The sequence below is a fragment of the Anguilla anguilla genome, chromosome 9 (assembly GCF_013347855.1).
Source record: "Anguilla anguilla isolate fAngAng1 chromosome 9, fAngAng1.pri, whole genome shotgun sequence".
NCBI lineage: Eukaryota > Metazoa > Chordata > Actinopteri > Anguilliformes > Anguillidae > Anguilla > Anguilla anguilla.
The window spans coordinates 49,119,093-49,145,880 of NC_049209.1; the positions used below are offsets into that span (position 1 = coordinate 49,119,093).

Genomic DNA, 26,788 nt, shown 5'->3' on the forward strand with positions numbered 1-26,788 from the left:
CATCCCATAATCACATTCCTACCGCTCCCGAAAAAAAACCTCCCCGTACCCCCCTGCTGCGAAGAACTCACGGTGAACAATCTGTCTTGTCCAAAAAAAAAAAAAAAAACACAAAAAAAGAGAAAGGAAAGAAAGTTCCTGTCTGCGCTCTCGTGGGTACTGCGAATGCAGCTCCGTGGTTCAAAGCGAAGGGCCCCAGCATTCGCGTATGAGACGGCCCTTTAAGACTACTGCGCTCCTGCCTGTCCCGACCGAAACCGCTCTGGAGGGAGTAAATTACACCACTGCCCCCCACCCCCCACCCCACACACCCCCCACTCCTCCTAGGTCTGTGCAGTAGCTGCTACAGCGAAGCGCTGTGCGTTTGATGGAGATGCAGATGAAGATTTCACATTTTTCCCCAGCAAAAGTCTCTCGCTTGGAGCCAACTCAGAACTTACAAAGCTTTTTTTTCCTTTTCTTTCCACGTCCGCGCATTCGCACAGCCGGTGGTTCACTGAGGAAACCCTGACAGAAATTAAATATACAGCAACATACTGTAAATTAAATATACAGCAACATACTGTAAATGAGACACTGAATGCGTACACGGAAAACATGTGTCTCACAAAAACAGATATTGCAAAGAATATACTGCATCAAATGTAAAAAAAAAAAAGTGGTAATAAGTTGTATATTTGCACATATATGAAGAACGGCAATATACGTGATCTTAATAATACATTCTATTGCAATATATTGGCAGTATATTTCAGTTTCGCTGCAGGTTAAAAGAGCAAGGTCAAAGGTTAAAACAGCAGTGTCCCTCTTGGGAATCGCGCCATAGTGATTACAAGCAGGTGTTTACGGTTCAGGGGGGTCCGCGGTGGGCTTAAATAAGCTAATTTGCCTCAAATAAAACTCTGTAAAATGTGTACGTTGCAAAAAAACGCAAGGGAAGCTAAATGATAAACTCTGTATGAGGCTCTGGGTCAGGGTGTCTACGTGCAGAGGGATTTAATGAGGCAATGTAAACAGAGCACGGTTTATTAACTGCACTTTCCCCCGCCATTAAGTGCACTTAAAGCGCAGACGAACAAAACAAAACAGATCTTGAATCTGCAGGCAGGTCCTGTCGTGATAGTGCTGTGTCATCTGTTGCAAATTAAAAAAATAAAATAAAATAAAAAAACACTGAATTTTTTTTTCAGAGAAATTAGTTTCCATGGGAGGTGCATTTATGAGGGTTGACGCTTAAAAAAAAAAGTTGTGTTTTCATTTTCAAGTCACAGGGCATTGGACACAGCAAAGGAGAGGGTGTGATAAGCCAGTGCGTAAATGGATTTAATCCTCTAAGGTGTAAGATCGCAAATATGTGATTAGGATATTCTTAACTGAACATTCTAATGCTGATGTCACAATCACTACTGGTAAATGAAAGCAAAGGAGTTCCAGAACACTGAATTTTGAGAAGAAAAAAAAAGCCTTCCAAAAAACCTACTCTTCAAACAGTTAAAGTGTAGTTGCCAGAGTTGGATTAGGCCAAGGACAATGCCATCAGCATCAGAGTTTTAGAGTTACACGGATGACTATCTGAGCACCGCAGATGGAGTCATATCTAGAAAGATGCACATTTCACATCAATTGTGAAAGTGTAATTTGGATTTTCCTCTAAGCCAAGTTACACCGCATCCCTGATTGACTGCTATAATATGCAAACACATCTGGCATTGCAAAATATATTCTGGGAATTCTACAAGATTGGCTTTCTAGCTCAGTACTCTGCCCTGATTAATTCAGGCATTTCACAGAGTCTGACAAAGTTGTGGAAGAAATCTCTCACACATATGTCAGCACACATGGACGTTGAAAAATAATGAAATCACACTTTGTGCATCTAAGCATAATGTAGACTCATTCGAACCTAAACAAAAAGACTACTAATGACTGTCAATGAGGTCACAGTTTTCATTCGTACACCTTTCCCGCACGTCGTCCAATCAGCGAGCTGAACCTGCAGAAACACCTTGTGCTTGTGTCTGAGCCTGACTTGAATAATTCCTGAAGGTCAGATGGAAATCCCTTTTTAATAAAACAGAGTTCCATCTGATGTTGAAGAATGGAGTCAAGCTCATCGGCGTATTTCCAGTCCTTCCGAACTTTGAGGAATTAAATCAGGTCCAGCGTTGTCTTTGCTGTTCCGCTGACCTTAAGCTATTGGTCCTCAGTCCTGGTCCTGGAGAACCACAGGGTCTGCAGGCTTTCGTTGTGACTCGCTTTCGTTGTGGAGCGCCACAGCAAATTGATCGATCGGTCAATGAATCTGATTACACAGCTTACTCGGGTCACCTGGTTTCTTGATCTCAGCCGGTTGCTGATTTTAAGGCTTAAACAAACACCAGCAGACCCTGTGGCTCTCCAGGACCAGAACCAAAAAACAAGGAAATCCTAAAGTGCAAATAACTGGAAAAATGCAGCCGGTCTAAATTCTTTGGGGCGAAACTCCTTACAGACGATCCGGCTAGATGCAGCAAGGCCACAGCACATACAGATAGAAAGTAGTTCCGAACTCTAGGCGGAAGGATACTTTCCAGGAGACGCCACTGCCACCCTGTAGTTGCTGTAGCTCTCGGTCGGGTGGAAGTTGAAGATGAAGGTCAAGCTGGCCCGCTCAAAGACGATGACTTTGTCTCCCTCGTGCTTAGTGGTAACAATGCCCTGCAAGGAAAAACAAAACAACACGACAGTCATTTCAATCTGTTTAGTGCTCCAACTGAAAAATCAACATTCATTATTACTAGAATTAGTCTGTCTTAACTTGTGTAATTTCTGAACTGAAAAAAAAGTTTTAGATTTTTTTCCAATTCTGATTAATTTCTTAACTGACTGAACTGGAAAGGAAATTGAAAATAATTAAGGAAATCTGAGAATTTGCCAGAAACTTGGGACTGAGACTGTACAGTAACATTCACAAAATGTCCGCTCCAGGAGGGAGCAAAACCGGCAGTTGTTCAATTTTCAACAGCCCAGATGTACTGTTCCGCCATTCTCCAGCGAAGAAACCGCCAGACAGATAATCCGTGATTGGATCAGATTATGAGCACCACTCCCTTTTATCCCGCCATCCCGCCATCTCTCCGGAATATTCCGCAGATGATTCTCCGAGGTGAGAGGGACAAACGGTGAGAAAACGAAAAAGGGAAAAAAAAGGGCACAGAGGCAGCGAGTCCGTATTCCCGCCGCAGACGATAGTCGGCCTTGGAACTCGGCGGTAATTCTGGATGCTTCGGGGGGGCTCTAGGGTGACAGGGGATTACCATCCCGCGTGGTCTTTGGGGGCGTGCAGAAAATTAGAAATAAACCGAAATGTCCCGTTTACCTCACAGTGGTGGGACCTCTGTGGGACGCACCCTGGTCCTGCACACACTGGATTTGAGCATGCTAGCCCCCTCTGGTCCTGCCCACATTGGATTAGAGTACACTGGCACCCCCTGTTCCTCCTTATGCTGGATTAGAGCACACTGTTGCCCCCTGTTCCTGCCTACGCTGGATTAGAGTACACTGGAGCCCCATGTTCCTTCCTATGCTGGATTTGAGCACGCTGGAGCCCCCTGTTCCTCTTTACGCTGGATTAGAGCACACAGGTGGCCCCTGTTCCTCTTTACGCTGGATTAGAGCATACTGGAGCCCCCTGTTCCTGCCTACGCTGGATTAGAGTACACTGGAGCCCCATGTTCCTCTTTACGCTGGATTAGAGCACGCTAGCACCCCCCGCTCTTCTGTAGCTCTCCCTGCACAGTGAGCGGCCCACTCGACACGCAGCACTTTTAGGACACGCCCACCCCATCCTGTTTTCCCCTCTACATGATGCCTGCTGGGAATGGTTCATTATTACAGACACCGCAGTGGTTGGCATGAGGGCGCTGGAGACCAAAGGATGGATACAAATCCCACAGCTATTCAAGGGACGTGTTGTCACAACATACTCTTCTTTAGCCTACCCATGAATTCCCAGTGTTTATTACCCATGCCTGGTTTCAATCAATGTTTTTTCCCTAACAATGTTTTTTTTCTCAAAATTAAAAGCAATTGCTTGTAATTATTTGTAAATAAGAGTTAAAGGCAATGTCAGGTGGACTGAATTTAAGCCTGTGTGTGTGTGTGTGTGTGTGTGTGTGCACATCTGGTTGTGAGTCTTAACACATGCTGACAGATCTCTTCTACAGGATGAGAGTGGGGTTATACTGTATATCGATGTTTTAGAGGTACTTATGTGAAAATGTAGCTGTGTGGGTCTTAGTGTGTTGTTGTTTGTGTCAGCGTACACTCGCGCGTGTGTGTCTGCGCACACGGGGACCAATTACACGAGACAAATTAGTCCGAGCTCTCCTGCGAGATCCCCATGGAAACCCCGGTACGTTTGTGAGACCGCCACTTACGAGAACCTCATTAGGCACCGCCCCTCTGTGAAAGACAGAGAAAGAGAGAGACACGATCCGATCTAGACGTCCATATTCCCAACGCCCCCCCCCCCCAAACCCCCCCGAACCCCCACCCTCCACCCTCCACGCTCATTGACAATGCAGGAGAGCGCAGAGATTAATAGAGCCAGTGCAGAGGGAGCCGGGGGACCAGCGGACGCTTTAGTGGCTGAGGCTGCCGGGAGAGTGGAGCCGGGCCCGTGATCCATTAACTAAAGCTCAGCCTGGCCGGGTCCTGAGAGAGCGGAGAGAACACGTCCGCCGGCCCCCCCGGGGAGAACCCTCGCCAGCCTCGCTCGCTCAGCTGTGCGCGCGCAGGTGAAAATGGGATGTGGACCGAGCTGCAAGTGGAGGTGTGTGTGTGTGTGTGGGGAGGGGGCAGTGGAGGGAGGTGTGTGTGTGTGGGGAGGGTGGGTGGTGGGGGGGTGGTGGAGGGAGATGTGTGTGTGTGTGTGTGTGTGTGTGTGTGTGTGGGGAGGGGGCAGTGGAGGATGTGTGTGTGTGTGGGGAAGGTGGAGTGGAGGGAGATGTGTGTGTGGGGAGGGTGGGGGGTGGGGGGGTGGTGGAGGGAGATGTGTGTGTGTGTGTGAGTGAGTGTGTGTGGGGAGGGGGCAGTGGAGGATGTGTGTGTGTGTGGGGAAGGTGGAGAGGAGGGAGATGTGTGTGTGGGGAGGGTGGGGGGTGGGGGGGTGGTGGAGGGAGATGTGTGTGTGTGTGTGAGTGAGTGTGTGTGGGGAGGGGGCAGTGGAGGATGTGTGTGTGTGTGGGGAAGGTGGAGTGGAGGGAGATGTGTGTGTGGGGAGGGGTGGGTGAGGAGGTGGTGGAGGGAGATGTGTGTGGGGGGGGGCAGAGGGAGATGTGTGTGTGTGGGGGGGGGGCGGGGGGGGGGGGGAGGGAGATGTGTGTGTGTGGGGGGGGCGGGGGGGTGGTGGAGGGAGATGTTTGTGTATGTGTGTGGGGGTGGGGGGATGGCAGGGAGGTGGAGGGAGATGTGTGGTGTGTGTGGGGGGGGGGGCGAAGGGAGATGTTTGGGGAGGGGGGGGCTGGGGAGGGGGGCTAACGATTGACTGCTGAGCACAGGTCTAAATGTGCTGTTCCAACCACTGGCAACCACTCAACCTTCCCCCCACATTTTACCCACAATGCATCAGGGGCCGAGTCGGAACCAAGGTCACTGGGAGAGGCGGCAGGGTGAGGGAGGTCTAATCTGAGGGAACGCCTAGTCAATCGTTTCAGGGGGACTTGTTCTTTCTTTGCATTCGCCTTTTCCAATTACTGTAAGAAAACAGAGGATCGCTCGCTCCCTGCCCTACGGGCCCCACCCCGAGAGGGCGGCAAAATCGGCTCATTTCCATTCCCATTAACCCTTTGAAGAGCAGGTCTTTTCTGAATGTTTTTTTTTTTTTTTCAAGATTCCAAGTCAGTGTTCTCCGTGGCTTTCAATTATCAGTGGTGATTGTGACATCAGCATTAGAATGTTCTGCTAATAACATTCTAATTGCCAATTTGTGACCTCACGCCTTAAAGGGCAAACGGATCGCCGTGGATTATTTTGTAGTTCACAGAGGCTGGTGCAGAGCGTATCTCACAGGTGAGAGAAAATGGTGCCAAACGACAAAAGAAAACAAAACAAAAACAAACAAAAAAACTGCATCTGTGCCAAATTCAACGAGGCAAAATTTCCAAAACAATCACGGCATTGTTACCCGCTTCCAGCTGCGCAGGTGTCAAAACGCGCCGCTGATCCGTTTGGGCATTTCGGCCGCTGCGAGAGATTTGTTCGATGTCAGCGCGCTCGTCGGCTGGAGAGAGAGGACAAAGCCGACCGGCTCGTCCGGCGTGACATCGACGCGGTCAGGGAGCGTGGCGTCTCATCTCGAACCCCACGGCGGGAACATGAAAGGCAGCTTTTATCTTCACACCGACATCCGTCACGGGGGGGACTTTGGGCCCCAAATGGAGCAGGAAGGTGTGTGTGTGGGGGGAGGGGTATTCATGCCCACGTTTAATATTTTGTTCTTTCCAGTGGTCTCTGGGCTCTACTCAGTAAACAGTAAAGTAACACTTGTTTGTGTTTCCTCTACATGGTGTTCAGGAACAATAGGCCTATTTCACAAGATGGCGACCAAAACCGGATGTAGGGATACTTTGTTTCCGGTTACCGTTGCTACGGACGCAAGTCCATTTCTGACAGCGAAAAATTGAGCCTAAACAGCGACGTGTGTTCTCACAGTCCCTGATAGCTCTGCCAAAGTTCACTGTCTGATGTTATCCGCATTGTCGAAGCATTGTCAGTGAACGTTAAGCAGTCTAAACTGGACAAGGGCTATAAATTCTTTTTTGAGAAGTTTATATTCGGTTATTAAGGTAAGTATAACGTTAGCTCTGGTTCACAAGAAAGCTAAATATTCAATTCCCGAATATATAAGTACAATTCTGAATATATAAATTCAATTTCTGAATATATAAATTCAATTCTGGATATATAAGTACAATATCCGAATATATAAATTCAATTTCCGAATATATAACTTCAATTCTGAATATATAAATTACAATTCCGAATATATATATAACTCGGTTTATAATCAGGCATATCACAAGACAGCCGTTTTTACTTTTTGAATAATTTCTTTTTTCTTCTTCATGGGCTACTGAGTGAGAAAAACAAGTTTAACATTAGCATCAGTAAAATTTGACAGTACAATCAAGGATAAGCAAACAAAAACGTTAAATAATTAAAATTTGAATGAGGCAATAATTCGGACTTCATTAAGGGGTCCTTATTTTCTTGGTATTAGGACCTTTCAAGTAGGGGCACCAAATTTCACAGGGAATGGCCCAAAGAGCTAGAGAAATAGAAAATAATCTCTTAACCAGCGAGAGTTTCATAGAAACCCTTGCTGCAGCATGCGACAGAATACCGTGTTATGGCTCAATGGCAAGCTCCAGCGCACACCAAACTACGGAGGAAGAGGTCTGCACGCTATTTCGCCGAGGCTCTCAACCAGGCGAACGTTTCCCTGCTCCTGTTTACAACCTGAGGCAATTCTCCAAACCGCGCAAAGAGTACAAAGTACAAATCAAAATCAAACAGGCCTAGTGATTGTAACAGTTCTAGTTTTTTCCATTTTCGTACCGCACTCTAGTCTGAGTTGGCCTGCTTGAGAACGGCTAAAAACACGAAAACAATTCATAACAGGTAAAGATGGCTAGCGGCAGTGCGCCTGCCATGACAGTTCCTCCAAACATAGGCCCTACCACTCTTTGAGAAACAAAAAAATAATAATTCATGTGTATGAATACTTTGCCCTTGGTTATATAATCAAGACAACATTGTCAAAAACGCGTTTGGAAACACTGTCATTGCTCATTTCAAACTGAATGAGGAAACGCATCTAGCTAGCTAACTTAGCCAAGCACCTCAAACACCGACATCGCGAGTTATTCAGAGTTTAAGCAGCTCATCTGTACTCTTTGCGCGGTTTGGAGAAGTGTCTCAGGTTGTAAACAGGAGCAGGGAAACGTTCGCCTGGTTGAGAGCCTCGGCGAAATAGCATGCAGACCTCTTCCTCCGTAGTTTGGTGTGCGCTGGAACTTGGAATGTCATAAAATCAGTTAGCGAGCTATATGTTATGTTATGATTAGCAAATTACGTTTTAGCCAGCTAGCTTGTTAGCAAGCACATATTTGGATATTCAATGTTGAAACTGCAGATGCACGTTTATTTTAGTTGTTAATTGTAATTACAAAATGTATTGACGGACATCGCGCAAGCCTACTTAAAATATATCAGCTGATTTAAAAATGTGTGGGTAGTTTTTTATCAGCGATGAAAACAAACAGCTCGGTAGTGAACTGAACACCATTACACAGGCGATCTGACAAGCAATATAAATCTTTATTAGAACAAGTACAGCACAAACAACATGTCACAAAATAGTAACGGTAGTACAAAACTTAATTCAGAGATATTTCACTTCGGTATAATAACATAAGTAATTTTGTGGAGCCTAACATTGTACTTACATAGCATTTGCCTCCCCTGTTGACCGTCAATGTTAACAGAATCGCTTTTCCTCACAGTTGTCAGGCTCCCTATTCATTCATTTTCGGGACAACCGAGAGGAACAGAGACGCTGTTAACGGACAGCAGATGTTGCTTCACGCTACGAAAACACAATGGAGTCGCCTCCAGAAAAGAATTTATGTCATGTCGAAGTGAAACATCTCTTTAATCGGCTAACTTGATGTGGTTAGCAAGCTAGCTATTTAGCTTTCTGGTGAACCAGAGCTAACGTTATACTTACCTTCATAACCGAATATAAACTTCTCAAAAAAGAATTTATAGCCCTTGTCCAGTTTAGACCGCTTAACGTTCACTGGCAATGCTTCGACAATGCGGATAACATCGGACAGTGAACGTTGGCAGAGCTATCAGGGACTGTGAGAACACACGTCGCTGTTTAGGCTCAATTTTTCGCTGTCAGAAATGGACTTGCGTCCGTAGCAACGGTAACCGGAAACAAAGTATCCCTACATTCGGTTTTGGTCGCCATCTTGTGAAATAGGCCTATGGAAAGCAGCAAGAAGACTGTTCTGGGTAGTTCCACAGGGATTCTGGGTAATGAAGTCTCAACTTAGATCCACAGTGCGTTATCACCAATTCACACTGAACCTGCACACATTCACCCAGTCTGCAACCAGACACAAAAGCACAAATGAGTCCAACACGATAGCAAGCCTGTGTGCATGCATGTTGTGCATGTGATTGTGTGTACATACAAACTCAAGCTTGTGTCCATGTGTTTGTCTCTGCATGCTTGCGTGTGTGCGCGCACATCCACACGCGTCAGCGCACACGTACTGCGCACACATACACGCACGTGCTCGTTTTGGACTTACAGGAGCGGAGGAGAGCCAGCCGTACTTGTCCTCGGTGCGGTTCATGTCGCGGTCGAAGGCGTACAGCTGCCTGTAGCGCAGGTGCTCCGCGTCCACCAGGTTGTACTGCCGCCGGGCGTACAGGTAACTCTCCTTGTTCCCTTTCCGGGGGAAGTCCAGCCACTCCGGGTGACCGAACTCGTTGCCTGCAATTCGACGGCACAAGGACAACTAATTTCAGTACCGTCCCTGTCAACAACTACTAAAAACAATAAAGTTCAGATCCTTGAATTGTTCGAACCGTTAAAGGTGGAGGCCAAATACATAACTTTGAAGACCTTGAAGCCTTTACTGACTGGGCTTTTAAAAAAATTTTTTTATTTATTTATTTATTTTTTTACAAACGTTTAATAGGCTTCTCCCATTTTTCAGGCTAAAAAAGGTATTTTAAATTACCCAATAATCAAGTAAGTGATCTAATTGGAACACTCATTATGTTTGTTCGACAAGAGCTTACTGAATGATACATTTCCTTCTCAGTCACTTGCTATTTTTGGCCTCTTTTGTGAAATGTGAAATCAAACATTTTCTCTCATTGTGTTCTTCAGCAAGAGTACAAAGATATGCCCCTTGTAGAATTCTGACAGTATTTTAGTGTTTTTGATCAGTGAGAAGTGTGACTTTTTGCAGGCCTTGTTTGCATCAGCAATAATACAAAACTACAAAACTAGACCTTCATGAACCAAAACTGCATGCGTCTGTCCACAAGTTGAGGGTCTGTGTGGAGGTGGGGGGGGGGGGGGGGGGTGTGTGGGTAGGCTGTAGTATAATAGTTATAGAAGTGTGCGCATAACTTAAAAGCTATAGGTTCAGTAGCCAGCTAGAGCACTGCATTACCCCTGAGCACAGTAATCGACCTGAAGTGCTTCAGTAAATTATCCAGATGTATGAACAGGCTGTATCTTAAAACGTCCTCTGTGTAAGCAGCTCTGGATAAAAAGCTTCTGCTAACCATGTCATATCTCTGAGGTTCCGCTGCGTAAAGAAGGGGATTGTGGGATTTGTTTTTGGATGAGGCCCAATGTGCACCGTGCATCGATGCTTAGGCACCTCATAGATGCTGGCTACATTGAGCATTCAACTAACCAGATCTGGGTCAAATGCGTATTTGTTTCGGATTCAAATACGTTTCTGTGCTCTATTGATCTTGCCTGGTATAATTGAGCCCGCCAATATGACCAGAAGGCGGGGTTTGCACTTTTTGAGAGTATTTCATTGGTTCCAATACACCAGACAAGATCAGTAAAGCGCAGAAAAGTATTTGAATCCAAAACAAATACGTATTTGACCCAGGTCTGCATCTAAATTAGCTTAACTGATCTAGAACAGAACATCATCAGTTGAGGAACAAAATGGAACATGCTCCGATTCCCTGGTACCGTCACCTCCCTGTTCATGAGCAGAATGACCGACAAGGCCATTAGATAGATCTTAAACTTTAAAAAGAAAAGTTAATTATTAAACACCTATTAAAATTTAAACGTAAAAAAAGGAATAATTTAAAAGGTACAGCCAGCGGTAGATTAACATTGGCTTGAAAAATGTTTATTAAAATTCCATATAAATGATGCTACTACTACTACCACTGTTATTATTAAACAGTTTATTAATCCTTCATTAGACGCAATAAACATCTCACCTCAGTGCCTTTTTATTATCCTGGGATTACCTCTCTTGCTCACCTGGGACTGCAAGGGCGCCATTTTCTTTTCCGTGGCCTGTTCTGTTTGTTGGGTCAGAGCAATACGAATTATCTACATCTTGATCTATTCATTTTCCCTTCACCTGAATTCTGATTAAGTCCCTGAACACTACGCACCGTGTTTTTTTTTTATGTCGTGTACACATTGTGTACAACCTTCTGTCTCCCCATTTTCCCTTACCTGACAAACCCCCCAGAAAACACCACTTAGCGGCAGCTAACTTTTCTTAGCCACCGATTAAAAGCACTTCAAGGCTCCAAATTTAGCGAAACAGAATTACGCAGCGTATTGGAACAATGGGATCGCTAAGCTTCTGCTGGAAAACCTCGCTCTGCGGCGAACGCGAGTTACGTCGGCAGGAGACGCCGGTATCGTTTCCGTGGGAACGGCAAAGGCGGCGTACAGATCGGGTATAACAAGGGAGAGATATCACACAAAGCGTCCGACAGGCCCGACTCCGTAAATTAAGTCAAAGACTCAAACGAGAGGTTAACTTTGCGTCTCTTTACCCTTTTAACCCCTACTCCCTGAATCTCAGATTATTACCGCTCGCCGCGTTCTGAATAAAGAAGCAACAATGAACGCCCCCCCCCGGCTGGCGGGGGGCGGGGGGGCGGGGGGCGGAGGCAGCGATAACGGATTCACGCCGCGGCTCGCAGATTTAGAGGTGAGAGCTGAAGTCAAAGTTTTAAAAAAAGAAGAAGATGAAGAAAAAGAAGGAAACAGAAGAAAAAAGAGAGAAAGCAGCAGAATAGATAAAGACACCGAAAGGTGAGAAAGTTCTCAGCTAAGTCTGTTTTGTCGATATCACCGCAATCGTTTCCCGTAACTTACTGACTTTTTTCGGGGGGGGTGGGGGGTGGGGGGTTGGCAGGGGGGAGGGTAGAAAATTATAAATGCCTAGGAGTTCTCGGATGGAGAGGCGTTTGTCTCTCTGTACGTCAGCCTGCGCTTCATTTTGGCCGGGGGTGGGGGGGGGGGGGGGGCTGACAGGTTGGAAGGCTGCTCAGAGGAGAGAGAGAGAGATGAAGTCTCAGCTCATTGTTTGACGGGCTCGGATCAATAACCCGACTCGCTCTTTCCCCCGACGCCCGAGCAGCAAGGCTGCAGCCACGGCACGAGGAGGGGCTAGAAAGAGCCAAACCCTGAAGAAGCTTCCAGAGAGGGGCGAGCGCTTCGGGGGCTAAACTACGCAACTATTGACCCTACTTCAAACAATAGATACACTTTATTATAAATAAATTAATTTATAAACAAGGAAGACCTGAGTTTTGTTTCTCTGGCCAGAATTCTGACTACTCTGCCTGAGCAGGAAACTACAGTATGTAAATAGAGTAAGCGCAAATATTTCATAAAAGAAAGAGGTCAATTTTACAGTGACTCCCAAAAAAGGAAACCTGAGTGCGTTCTGACGGCTCAGGAATTATGGGACTCAGGCCTATTGCTGTTGTATAATACAGGGATACGTGGATATGGATGTTCAGGGTTCAAATAGCTTGCATATGTACTGTATTCCCTCCCTTGAAAATCTATATCTCGTATATGTCATATAACCTCGGGGAAAGCCAGCAGATTCTATTGGTCTGTAAATAATCTCTCCCTGCAAAGAGACCACCTCAAAATCCCCAATGCTAACCCAAGCCCTACAGGATCCTCCAGGAATGGAGACACCTTCCGATGGAGCTGATTGGTCAAAGGGCGGTGCTCTTACACGTTTCAATCCGTCAGCCTGAACATAACCCGAACCTGGACCAGGTTAGCCGTGCAGCATACGTTACCATGGCGATACACCCTGACTGAAAGCGAGCCAGCTTCATAACGTGAGAAACCCAAGGGTCAAAGCGTAAATTAGCTTGCAAACCCCATAATCTCGCTTCTTCGTCCACCCCCCCCGGGCTAAATGTCACCTATCGGCTCAAAGGAAAAGAGAAGGCCAAAAGCTTTGAGAAGGAAAAAGGCCTCGACCCTCTGTCACAAGCTAATACACTGTACTTTGTCCTCACGTTCTCTGTGAACAGCTCTGACCTTGACTGGAGACACCATGACCTTGTTCTTTTGGAGTCTTTTCAGGGGCCTCAGGCACAGGTACGCAGGCTTGGCTGCAGGCAGGTTTGGGTTGGCTGTACTCCCAGGAAATTAAGAGAACCACACTAATAGCCACGGAAATAATACAACAAGCTATTGTTGCAACAAAGAAAATCGACTACATCATCAGTGAATAAACTAAAGACTATTCACTGAAGTATTTTTAAATAGCCGAATTTAGCAGTTCATTTTCTTCCCCCCAGAAGATTTCTGGTGGCGTGCATGTGTGTGTGTATATGTATGCAGGTATGTAAGTAATTACGTATTGACAGTACAAATCTTGTATGTGCTGCATATCTGCAGGTAAACAACTATTCTCTGCTGCCGTGGTGAAGCACCTCTCTCAGCATAAAAGACGGCCCTGAAACAGGAAGTGCTTACCGTGCTGCACGCGCTCTCTCTCTCTATCTCCCTCTCTCTCTCTCTCCCTCTCTCCCTCTCCCGCTCTTTCTCTCTCGCCCTCTCTCTCTCCCTCCCTCGCTCTCTGTCTCTCTCTCTCTCTCCCTCCCTCTCTCTCTCTCTCCCTCCCTCTCTCTCTCTCTCCCTCTCCCTCTCTCTCTCTCTCCCTCCCTCTCTCTCTCTCTCTCTCTCCCTCTCTCTCTCCCTCTCCTGCTCTTTCTCTCTCGCCCTCTCTCTCTCTCTCCCTCTCCCTCTCTCCCTCTCTCTCTCCCTCCCTCTCCCTCTCTCTCCCTCTCCCTCTCTCTCTCTCCCTCTCCCGCTCTTTTTCTCTCTCTCTCTCTATCTCTCTCTCTCTCTCTCTCCCTCCCTCCCTCCCTCCCTCCCTCTCTCCCTCCCTCCCTCCCTCTCTCTCGCTCTCTCTCGCTCTCTCTCTCTCTCTCTCAGGGTTTTCACCAGGCTCATAATCACTGCTGATCTGGAGTGATGTTCAAAGCCGCTCTCTCGGCTTTGGTCAGCTACAAGACCGCCAGTTACCGCTCAGACGGAATTTAAAACCGTTGAATGAAAAATAAATTCATTAATATTACACAGTGCTCTCCTCTTCTTCTTCCCCTCCCTCCCTCTCTCTGTTCTTTCAGGTGTAACAAGCTGCAAGGTAGAGATTAGATGCTCTTTGAATTTTGTATCTCTTCGGGGGCTGCCGTGGACAGAACCCCCCCCCCCCCCCTCCGGGCTCCAGAACCCTACGGATCGCCGGGAAACAAAGCACCCAGAACGAAAGAGCGATTACATCATCGTCAAATGATCGTTTTTCTCAGCAGATATCCTTATATAAACTGCACATTTGTACTCGTTACCATGCACAGCCAAGCAACTAAAAAAAAAACACACAGGTACAGATAAGGTAGAATACTCATTATGTAGCAGTTATCCATAGCCATGAACACATTAAGTCCAGTTCACACAGTAAGCATAGGCCAGGTCAGAGAGTAATGTCAAGTCAAACTAGGAGGCATTAACGCTAGCAATGTAACTCAACACAGTGTCGATGCGGTTTTAAAACGCCAAGACCGTACAAAGCTTCAGCCCGAAGGCCTTCCTCGCTGTCAGCCGAGGACAGCACCGAGATGACATCACCGCCAGTTACACAGCGAGACCCTCTGCTAACCGTTAATGCAGCTGTGCCCCGCCCTCCATTTTAACGCCACGGGCACCCTCACGCCGTATAATGGGCCAAGCAGGTTTCCGGCGGGTGGACAATCAGCGTCGGCTTCTTCTCTGGGTCACTAAGAGAGAAAGCGGCATGACTTCGGCCAGCGCCCCCTACAGGCGGCCTCCTCGACAAAGCCACAGCAGAGGGAAAACTGTGCGCCATTAAATCTAATCGTATGCTTGAAAATAATTTTTTTTTTTTTTTTTTCAAAAATCTTTCACCTTCCCCCCCCCCCCCCCCCTCTTGAATGTGAATGTTCATGAAAGTCATTTAACACGGTCAGGCAAGATTTGAGTAGAAAATCTGAAAAGATAAATCTTGCAACCTTCATCGTGATTTCAAGGGGTTCTCAGAAACCTTTTATATTCTGTCAGCGGGACCAGGTCAATGGCAGACCTGCTGCTAGACTCAGAAAGACGGAAAACGGAAAAAAATAATAATAATAATAAAAATAAATCAGAACAGAATAAAAATAATTTTCCCTTAAATTTTCCTTCCTGCGGGAAGCAGAAGCAAAGAAAAGAGTGTTATTATGGGGATTTTAAAAGATGTTGGCTTGGATTCAGTGAATATTTGTCCTTAACTTGCCCTCTCATTTCAAGTCAAGTGTCCATTTTTCTTCTCTTCAATTGCAGTTATAATTTAAGTGACCATGAAACAAACTTGTCAACCTATGTTTTTTTTCCAGTCCTAAACTTGATTCTTAATCGAACCCAAGGCTGTATTTATTTATTTCTACATGGTTACACACTTGTATGTTTACTTTATTACTTTTAATTTATTTCAGAATGCAGAGGGGAAAAAGTACGCAAATAAATACAAGAGTGCTGGATTTCGTTAAAAACCTCATTCACATCTGTAGTCCATGAGCAGATGAAGAAACATTGTTTCCCTAACACAGCCAGGCAAGGTGTTCCCATAATGCACAGAGAGAGAAAAAAATCTGTTTGGCAATGTGGAGAGGGTTCAGACAGTGACAGCTGTTTGTGAAGAAATGTATCAAACACCTGTTTCACAGGTGCGGTCCGCCTTTGGAGCTGTCTACACGGAATTCCCCTGACGGATTGTCTGGTAATTGGGAGGACCTGCTATACCAGCATGCACAGCAGTGCGCTGCGTCCGCGCGCGGCTTTCCCAGATGTCCCGCGGAAGCTATTTGCACATTTGGAAGAAAAAAAAAGAAAAAAAATTGGAAAGCAAACAATGGAGGACTGAGAAGAAACACTGACGGACTTGTGCAAGGCACTGGTCATGTAGCAGGACGGTCAGGGAACTTCTTCAAGGTGGTTTGGTTCGATGGGCACCGCCGTTGTACCCTTGGGCAAGCTACTTAACCTGAATGGACGTGAACGTGACAGTATGAATGCAAATGGAGCAACGGCACTGTATATGCTAAGACTCATTATCGATCGACGGATCAATGAGCTGATTAAAAATGTAAAAGCAAATGAGTGCCCTTGACAGGAGCCGAGTCTGCCATCGCGCCCCCCGCCCCCCCCCCCACCCAAAACCTGACGGGCCTGGGTGTCTACAGGGGCGAAGAACGCCTGCAATGAGCCCGCCGGCGTGCCCGCTTTTTGTTTAACCGACGCTTCGTCTGCATTTCGCTCAAACCAGTCTCTTAATTAAAGCGAAGGGAGAGGTCGCAAAGAGCGCGGCGCTCTCGACCCCTCTCTCCCTCTAGGGGGCGCCACCTCCTCAACTCTCAGACGCAAGTGAACCCAGTCGGCACCAGCCCTCCGTTTCAATCGCGTTCTCTTTCTTTTTGTGCTCCTTTCGTTCGCTACCCTTCATCCTGATCCCCCTTTTCGTTAACGCGGTGACGTTCCGCGCGAATACTGGCCGACTGAAATGACTCAAAGACCCCCTGCTCTTTTTCATTTGGACTCTTCTTTGTTCGCTGAAACACAACAGTAGTTCAAGGCTGAATTTCGAGCTCAAAGCGAATTAGCGTGCTGTACTGTTACCCAGCATCTAACATTGCCTTCTCGGTTTTGTCACAGGGAAGTCATGACTGCAGCCTTTGAAAACCAGCAGGCTTGTATAAAGCCCAAGGATGCCTTTGACATTGGAGGCTTTCTCGGTACTTTCAAAGCCAGTATCGATCCTACTGGTTGGTGAAGTATTAGCACTTTTAGTTTGGCTAAAAACCTACTTGCACTGTGCCCACAGACACTATACAGGTAGAATTATGCTGGTCATCCATGCCTATGAAGTGTAAGCTTATAAAAGAGAAGGCTCTCTAGTGTTCAGAGAGCCTTCATGCAGAAACTGTTTTTTTCTCTGTGTGAACTCTCCTATTTGGCCAAATAAATGTTTGAACTGAATATTGTGTGAAAGTCTATTTGACTCTTCTCATTGAACTTGGGAGATCTAGAGAATTTCCGCCACAGTCCTTACCATCACTACTTTTATTTCTCACAATACAAATTATGCCAAAACATAGTCGTTCCTTAACACATTTTTTACATCATCAGTGTCGTATGTGTCTGGTAACCAGCTTGGACAGCATGTCAAAAATGATGTCATCACCTCGTACTGAGCCTCCCCTTCGCCCATGCGCCAACCACCTTCCTGGAATCAGTGCAGACTGGCTTCTCACAAGCTGTGAAGCAGGCCACAGCTCATTTGCAACTGACCTCAGATCATCTCACACCAAAGAACCCCAGCCCTGATTTTCACAAGCTTCAGGATTTCTCCAGGAGTTTTTGCTTTGCAGCCGCCATTATGATATTAACGGCATGAGCGAAAAAGCCAAGAGGATAGCGCTCCCTTTTTGCTTCCAGCAGTAAAATCTGCCGGGCTAATTAAGAAGACGCTTAATCACCGTCAATTACAGCGCATTTATACAGAGACAAGGTTATCGCGCAAATAAAGAAATAAATAAATAAATGAAAGCGCCCAGCCGTCAAACTCAGAAGCAGCCTGTTCCTCTCCTCTTGGAAGAACCTTTCACACAGACAGCTAAAGTACCACTGGCGTAGGTCGCAGTAGGAAGGTGAAAAAAACACGCTTTGATGAATTTATTTACAGAAGCGTGCCTGTCGAGCGCAAAAGACACATCTCTCGCGGTAAACTCGAGCAGAGGGGAGCAGGAATATTTCGCTGCACTCCAGCCTCCAGCAGGGGGGGTGGGGGGTAATTTAAGACCCTGCACCTCCAGCAAAATACCCGGGCGGGGCACGGACATCAACGCGCCATTTATTTAGGCGGTTCGGTTTTTCCAGCGCCGAAGTTACTCAAAAGCCAACGAGGAAACGGTCTTGAGTGACAATTACGTGCGACAATGCCCTGATTACGGAAGAGTGCACTCGCGAACCTGGCATCGTGGGAAGGAAAAACAAAATTAACTAATGACTGCAGCGATGAAAAAGGCATTAATTGCTCTGAGAGAGCAAGAGAGAGTTTGAGAGAGAGGGGGGAGAGCGAGAGAGAGGGGAGAGAGAGAGGAGAGAGGAAGAGAGTGAGAGAGAGGAAAAGAGAGGGAAGAGAGTGAGAGAGGAAAAGAGAGAGAGAGAGAGAGGGGGGGAGACAGAGAGAGAGAGAATAAGTGGTCTATAAGAAAAACTGAGGAAGAGTGGATGGGGGGTTGGGGCCTGTTTTTTCTTCGCAGTAACTTTGGAGCTCCACATCTATGGAACACAGCCAATGAGTCCCGTGTGCATTAGGTGCGATGTGCCAATTCTTTCAAATTCCATTAAACACCGAACAAACACGTCCCTTTTGCCTCCTTTCTAAACAGGAACGACCGCTTTTAGAGGTTTCTCAGAGCTGTCACGGTCACAGTCAGCTAATACCATTGGGAAATGTTTATTAATTAAGTGCTGTTTTTCTGGTCCTCTGAGCACTACCAAGTGCAACAACACACCCCTGCGCTATTTTATTTCAACATAATGAACTTCTTGATTCCACAGATTCACAAAAAAATAACAATAGCCAATGATTGTTAGGCAAAAGGGAACTTTTTGAAAAGTTACTACGAGTTAGATGTAAAAGTTATAATGAGGCAGTAGCACCACTAAAGTGTATCTAGTTGATTGCCCACTGTGCACTTACTCACTGACCACATCAAATAACATTTTTGTTTTTTTACTGATTTTTCCAATTTCATTTATAAAAATGTTTTGAGCATGAGCGTGTGTGCGCGCGTGCACCCGTGTGTGTGTGTGTGTATGAGCACGTGTGTTTGTCTGTGAAAAAAAGACAGACACAGAGTGTAAATATAATGGGGTTCTGGGCACTGTTCAGGCACTGTTGTAGTGTATGGATGGGCCCCATGGTCTGGTATTGAATCGGGAGTGTGCCAGTGCCAACTGTGGCTGGCAGCCTGGTAGGGTGGCAGTTGAGCCAATTGTGAGTCGTCACATGGGGTAGACAGCTGCTTTTTAGGGGATGGGGGGTGGGGGTGGGGGGGTGAGGGGCTTCAGCTGGCTGGGACGATCGCATCGGATTGTGCACCAACGACCCCTGCTGGTCGATCGAGCTCCTGCAAGTCTACTGATTGATCTTCACATTAATCATCTTACTCTGCTCTCTGTGTGTGGGCCTGACTTGGGAACTGTGGTGTGACTGTCAGTGGAGGAGAGGATAACAGAGGAGGAGAGGGAAGAGGAGAGGAGAGGAGAGGAGAGGAGGGCAGGGGAAAGGAGAGGAGAGGAGAAGAGGGGAGAGGAGAGAAGACAGCGCATGCTAGTATCTCCTCCGAAGCATGTGAGGACAGCGCAGAATGCAGAAGCGAGCGCTTTTGTATTTCCACTGTGAAGCGTCTTTGTGACAGCGTCTCGGCAAAAAGCGCTACACAAATAAAACCGAATCGAATCGGTGAAGACAAAACCGGCCGTTCTACACTTCCTTATGGGGAAAAGCATAAAGAACGTCAACGTCAACAAAGTAGCCAATAGGCTACTGAGGTGGCGGGGTCATTAAGAAAAGGTGCTTGTCACAGCGCTGACCCAACAGTGCTGACACGGAGGGCCCCCGGCCCCCGCCAAATCGTTAATCACGGACACCCCGGCAGTTCCCCGGCGGCGGCGCGCGATTGGCCCGTCCTGTCGGGGGTGAAAGGTCGGTGTAATTTGGCAGCGCTGCCTTCCTCCGGTTACTGCTGCATCGGGTTCCGCCCGGCAACAGCGGCCAGGAGCCCGCAGACCAGCAGCTGTGGCCTGCGAGGTCTTTGTCTCTCCCCTCTCCGCTAACACCGCGCGGCCTGTGGTGTAACACCATGGAAAGGGACACATTTCAAAACACACTGCCTCTTGTACGGTGGCACAGTATTAACAAACAGCACAGTATTAGGAATTAGGTCAATGGCTCAGTATTAGGCATTAAATAAATGTCACAGTATTAGGCATTAAATAAATGTCACAGTATTAGGCATTAGGTAAATGGCACAGTATTAACCTGAGACAGTTGTCAACTCCATATTGAAGAGAAAAAGTTAGTTTAAAAAACTTTTATTTATTTTTTTTTTTTTAAATCAGAGCCAAGCAAAAGCCACCTTTTTGCTCATTTGAACGCCTGTCCAGATGTCAGATCTGTGACGATTAACGACATCACAGATGTAACCTCTGTACAGTCACAGAAAGCTGATGTGAAAAACATAGGACAGGCGTTTCTTCAGCATCTGTACAGAACCAGCTGCTATAAAGGGGGGGTGGGGGGGGGCGGGGGATGCAAAACAGGGTGGGGCTCCACACTTCATCTCCTTGGCCGAGCGGAACATCCAGAACAAACATGCCGCCTGTCTCGAACGAGACAGCGAGAGGTCGGATATTGGGGTCCAAAGCAAAGCTCCGCCCCCCCCCCCCCCCCGGACGCGGTGGAGCTTTGATCCGGAGGACCCTCATTAGCGGCTAACCGCCGTCGCTGAGGTCATTCCACGTTAGCACGTTAGCGGTGAGCGCCGCGCGCGTCCCTTCGAAGCCCGGCCGCCGCGGGGCGACGACCGGCGATACTGCTAACGAGCTAGCCTCGTCTCCTCGCCTAGCACGTCTCCGATCGATGGGTCGAGGGGGGGGAGAGGTGGAGAGGGGACCCCCCCGGAACGTCTTAAGGGAAGCGAGGGGGCGAGAGAGGAACACGGTCTCCTTTCATTTTCGATTCTTCCGTCGTTCACGCCGTTCTGAAACCGAGGCTACCAGCAGGACAATAACCTCCAAGGCCACGGTAGCACGTAGCTCAATAGCCCGCGTCTCATTCAGCTGCGCGCGAACGCGTAGCCTCACCGCTATTCACAACTTCTCACCGAAGCACACCGGGTCACAAAGGAATTGTCACAAACGTCATTGCCGCTATTTCTTATTTACATGAGAACGGTATTTTCGAGCGTTCGCTCGAGGCCATTTCACGGTAACATTCGCTTTTGTCGGGAACGCTGCCATATTCAGCGCGAGAGCGTGATTTATGGATGTGAATATTCCGCAGTCTTTACAGCTGAGGCTCTGTAAAGCGGCAAATGCAAAGCAGCTCGGGCTAGGGAAAGGAGAATAAATACAGTGTATTGGGACGGCTTGCTTACAGCCACAATCAGAGTATAAGTTCAGAGGGTTATTCAGAGACATGTAGGCAAATCTAAAACACATCTAAATCATTATCTATGAAGTGTTGTGAGAGATACTGATCGCCAATACTGCAGCATATTAATTACTTCATCTAGCTTTTTTTAAAATTTGAAAACATTATATATTTTGTTTTCTTTTTAATTACACTTGGTTTTTTTTTCTTCTTTTTCTCCCAGTTAGAAATGAGCTCATCAGCGACAACGGAGCCGAAATTATTAAAGGTCTCACCAATCAGTCTAGGATGACAATGTCAGAACATTCTGGAAACACGCCCTGCTCTCGCGGTGCAGAAACAATCAAAACCGAACAACAGGCGATGAGCATAATGTGGATTAAATGAAATGCTTTCGCGTTAAAGCCGAGTGGAGAGGAAAGATTAATGAGAAAAAAGCCGGGGAGAAATCAGAATTTACCTCAAGGAGAGTAACCGATCGTGATTTAGAGCGAATTATAGAGAGTAATTGCTTTTTGCTAATTATTATTATTGTGTGGTTTCTTCAAATGGCAAAGAACAATGAATATTTTCTTCATGCAGACCAGGGTTGGCATCAATTCCATTTCAGTGGAGTCAAATCAAGAAATTGTCATAATAATGAAAAATATTATGTTCTTTGACAATTTTTAAATTAACAAATTGAACTTGTTACTTTTTTTCTTAATTGACCAGTCCTGACTCCTGATGTGGACAGCAACACATTATCTCTCGTCTCAAATTTTGGAAAGGTAGCGCTGGAAAAAACAAGATACTGTATGTTAGAAAGTGTAATGACACATCATTTATTTATTGATTTATTTATTCATTAGTTTTCCTGTTTTTTTGTGTGCTCTGTTCCTTTGGACATTGGGATACAGATTATAGTTGAGCAAATGTATGGTCCTGTACATAACATGCACAACTGTCAGTTCCATATTTATGAAATGAATATAAATAACACGAGTTGTTATTATATATAAACAACTATTTAATCTGTCATCTCTTCCCTCCATTAAGCTTGAATCAACTTTTTATGCGAGAGCGTCTAACTGAATCCTCGTCTATTCCGCACACTGTCTGCTGAAAAGCTTCCAAAACGGAAATTAGTCTAGCTGTGCCAAAATGCGAAGTTGGAAATTATGCCCCACGATTCCCATCAAGAGACAAAAACAAACATGGGGATGTGGTTATCCTCTTATAAACGAGAGGAGGAGACGTAAATAAGCACCCTTCCTCAGTCTCGCAGTGCCTGTGATTGACATGTGAACGCTTCCCTAATTTTAATTTCCAAGTGGCCTTTGGCTGATTTATAAGTGCGTCTAACAAGGTCAGAAAAACAACGCAAGAACTTGAATATCAATTACCGCACAGACGAATCTGAGTCAATTGTAGAGACAAGCACAAATAAAAAAATACAAACATTTTTTGTGTATATTTCATCCATTGAGCGAAGCTAGCTGTTATACCTAGCGTCAAGCTAGCGGATATGATTTGAAGGGCAGTCAGAAAATCGGGTGGACAGAAGCCATCTGTGGGACCCTGAGTGGACCAGTGAATACTGTAGAGGTGCTTCCCACAAACGTAGGCCCGATCCTACTGCCTAAACATCACAGACCCCAGCTTTGGCTATGTCACTAGCTGACTATGACCTTCAGTGTTGGGAAGGAACCACTAACCAACTGTGACTTACAGTGTTGGGAAGGAACCACTAACCAACTGTGACTTACAGTGTTGGGAAGGAACCACTAACCAACTGTGACTTGCAGAGGTGGGAAGGAATTGGCTTCCACCGATCGTGATTTGGGTACCTTGTATTTAGGCCGGGGTCCCACACTGTCACAGCAATAGTTCCTTCCAACAAGGCATCAAGCACCCCCAGGCTACCAGTGTCATAAGCTCACCAACTCTACCATTACATTACATTACATTACAGGCATTTAGCAGACACTCTTATCCAGAGCGACGTACAACAAGTGATGTACATAGCTCAGAAACTAGACGCAAGCTCAAATTTCCAAAAACTTCTTCAGCCGGTTCCATTTTGCGTAAGGTCTTTGGCTTCAGAACAGGCAGTTAAAATGATATCTGGGGCGAGTGCATCCCAGTAATGACCTGATTATGGACATCATGTACTGTAGATTTAGCGGTTTCTGCTCTATGGAGTTTTCCCAGGCTGAGATACACCTCTTTCAGCCTCATCCCAGGAGCTGGTAAACATGGCGGTATGTACAGAGCCTCGAGAGAGAGCGGACACGCCGCCCGGACGCTCGCCAGTAATTAGCACCGAGCGCCGGGGGTGGGATCGATGATGTTTGTTTAAACGAACCGGGGCAGCGGAGATGGAGATCGATGGCGGGTGTCCTCTGATCCGACAGCCCTGCGCAAACACCTACTGTATGCAGATCCGCTTCGCCGCGGCTCGACCTCCGCTCGCGAACACACACCGCCTCACCCCACCCACCCCCACCCCACCCCCCCGCCCCCAAACTCTCAGAATGCAGTAAAAAAAAAAAACACTTCTCAAAAACCCCGCCGCCGTGTCAGAGCAACCTAATGGTGCCGGACCAGATCCGTCGTTACCACGGCGATACGCGGGAGTCACAAGGGACCGGAGGGGCTCCGCTATTTCTCCATGGCGATTAAAGAGCGTACGCCGCGCAAATCGCTCGAGTAAAACACCTGCGGTGTAGCGTAAAGATATTTCACAGCGGTACATTTGTGTGAAAATACGAAGAAGGATATTCCAGAAGGGTCTCGAGGAGGGTGCGGAAAGTTTCGTGCGGGTCAGGCGAAACGGCGGTTCCCGCAGGCGGGGCTTCCTCCCGCTCGGCACGTCCGATCGATCCCCTCGTCCGAGCGGCCTGCTCCCGATTCGCAACCCGACGAACGACTCCGTCCCCCGCTTACCCATCGACGTGGCCTGACACCACGGCACCCTTCCCCCCCCCCCCCTCCCCTTTCCTCCTCCTCCATTATCCCCAATGTTCCTTCAGATGCGTTTCGAAGAGCACCCGTCCCCCCCACACAATTAAAAAAAAAACAGAGGGTGTCTGTCAGCCGCTGAGGGATGGGGGAACATTTTGAGCCTTTTATTTAATTACTGTTTTTGGCGTACCTCACAAAAAACGACCAACCGAGCGTAATAGGAGGCTTTTATCCAGGCTAACGTTAAGCATTAATAATGGATATAGAGTCTACTCAGGCGGACAGAAACCTTGAATTGTGTCAAAACACACGCTGCACTTTTCTTTTTGTTATTGCACATTGCATTTCGGACGCTACACGATCTGTTTGGGGCGGCAGTGCAGTATAATAGGTAAGGAGCTGGTCTTGTGACCTGAAAGTCACAGGTTCAACTTCCAGGTAGGAAACTTCTGCTGTACCCTTGAGCGAGGTACTTAACCTGCATTGTTTCAGTACATATACAGCTGCATAAATTGATGCAGTGTGACTGCTATGTAAAAGTTGCGTAAGTCGCTCTGGATAAGAGCGTCTGCTAAATGCCTGTAATGTCTGCCTGTAATGCCTGCATGGGCTCTTCTCTGTGACATCAAAGAGCACAGACCCTGTGTTTATTAGGCAACCACTCCCAGGCCAATCACCGGATCTCATCACAAATTCCTCCATTAACAGATTAACCATCGGTTTCTCTTCAAAAGCACACAAAACACCCATCTCTTTTGATAAAGGCTAATACTGTCACGGTTTCTTCACAGGCAGACGAATATGTTTTCTCCCCCTTTAAAAAAAGTCTATCTGCCCTTTCCCAATGCGTGTTTTCACACTTGGTGGATTTGTAAACCCCCCCACTGCCTACTCAGAGAAAAAAAAGAAAAAAGAAAAATCTGAATTCTGCTTCCCAGGGAGAGAGAGAGAGAGAGAGAGAAAGAAAAAAATGACGAAATGTATGCGTTTTAAAATGGAACCCCCACCGAAGCCTCCTTCACTTTATTGACACAGTGCTTTTCCATTTCTCCGGTACGCTGGGAAATTGAGTTTTTTTTTGCTCCCTGCGTTCCCTGCTCCACTGAGGACTGACTGACATGCAGGTAATGGAACAGAATTACACAGGTAGAACCCCCGCTCCCCCCCTCCCACGCACTCACCCCTGCCCCCCCTCTCCCCCCCCCTCCCCCCTCACGGGGTGTTTAAAAACACATCAGCGTTTCGGCGTGGAGCCAGCGTGCCGACCAAGCAATCAATCGGGCTCCTCCCCCCTGTTCCGAATGAAGACTTTCTCTCCGTCTGAGGGAGAGCTGCGCAGTCAATGTCACGCTGTGCGACGCTGAGACCCCCCCCCACCCCCACCCCCCCCCCCACCCCGCTTTACCTCGAGAGGGGGTACTCACGAGACGGCAGTCCCCCCAGCAACCAGCGGCTCCCTCCGAAATCCGAGGGCCCCGAGATTCTCTACAGGGGCCAGAGGGGATAGCATCGAGCTACGGGGAGGAGCATCCAAAAAACAGAGCTTGATGCCTGGCCCTTTAGCCAGGGGTACTCTAGTCTTGTCCAGAAAGGGCCGTGCTGGGTGGCGGCTGTTGTCCCAACCAAGCAGTTTACACACCTCATTTCTTCTAATCAACCATTAGAGTCTTTGCTAAGCACCTTGAAAAGTACATCACATTACATTACATTTAGTTGGCAGATGCTTTTATCCAAAGCGATGCAGAATAAGTGCGTACCATAAGGCAGAATCGGTAGAATCCGGTGTGTGGCTGCTTGGTTGAGACTAAAGCCTGTAGCCACACCGGCCCTTTCTGGATAAGAGTGAGGACCCCGGCTTTAAAATGTAAGCGGTGTAAATCATAAGAGCGTTCGCCAATGTCTAAATGCTATCGTACGGGGGGCGAGTGGCGGCCCTCACTGTTAGCCCCCGTGAAAGTTGCAGTTTGGGTGAGTACACGCGCTCGTCACCGGGTGGCGCTACAGAGCCACGGCCGGCCCAGCCTGCACTTCCTCGCTCCGACGGCCGAGGCGGACGATGCGCAGAGCCGGGCCCAATCCGCTCCTCGTTAACTCGTTAACCAATCCCTGCGCCCCTCCCCGCCATGCGTCACCGGTTCCGCCGTTTAACGAGCCCCCCGGTCAGCCCCTTTACCGCCAGGCACGTCTGGTCTTTAACGAGTCCCAGGACCCCACCCCAAACCCCCCCCCTCCCACACACCCCCCCCCCCCCCCATCCCCAAATCAATCAATGACCGGCCCTCAAACTCATCACAGACGACGCTCCGCTCTGCGTGAGCACAGCCGCGGATGTCAGCCGGCTGGAGTGTAATTGATTTTGTGGCAGAGACCCAGAGAAAGCCGTGTTCCTCCCCGCGTTCCCCGAGGAACATGCAGATCCTGCGAATGCACAACAACCTCACAACATGGGGGGGGGGGGGGGGGGTTGGGTGTGTGGGCGGGGGGCAACAAGTTCCTTTACAATGAACGGACAACTGGGTAGATAT

The 26,788-nt window shown here is 47.4% G+C and overlaps 1 protein-coding gene across 1 annotated transcript in view; it reads right to left on the bottom strand.

Annotated features, from left to right (window-relative positions):
* LOC118235734 (1,4-alpha-glucan-branching enzyme-like) overlaps positions 1–26,788 on the bottom strand; it is a 155,219-nt gene that overhangs the window by 25,593 nt on the left and 102,838 nt on the right. Inside the window, exons 13-14 of the mRNA XM_035433453.1 lie at positions 9,366–9,550; positions 2,567–2,697 (exon numbers count right to left, since the gene is read on the bottom strand). Of these exons, the coding sequence (XP_035289344.1) occupies positions 2,567–2,697; positions 9,366–9,550 (316 nt within the window). The remainder of the gene's footprint in view (positions 1–2,566; positions 2,698–9,365; positions 9,551–26,788) is intronic.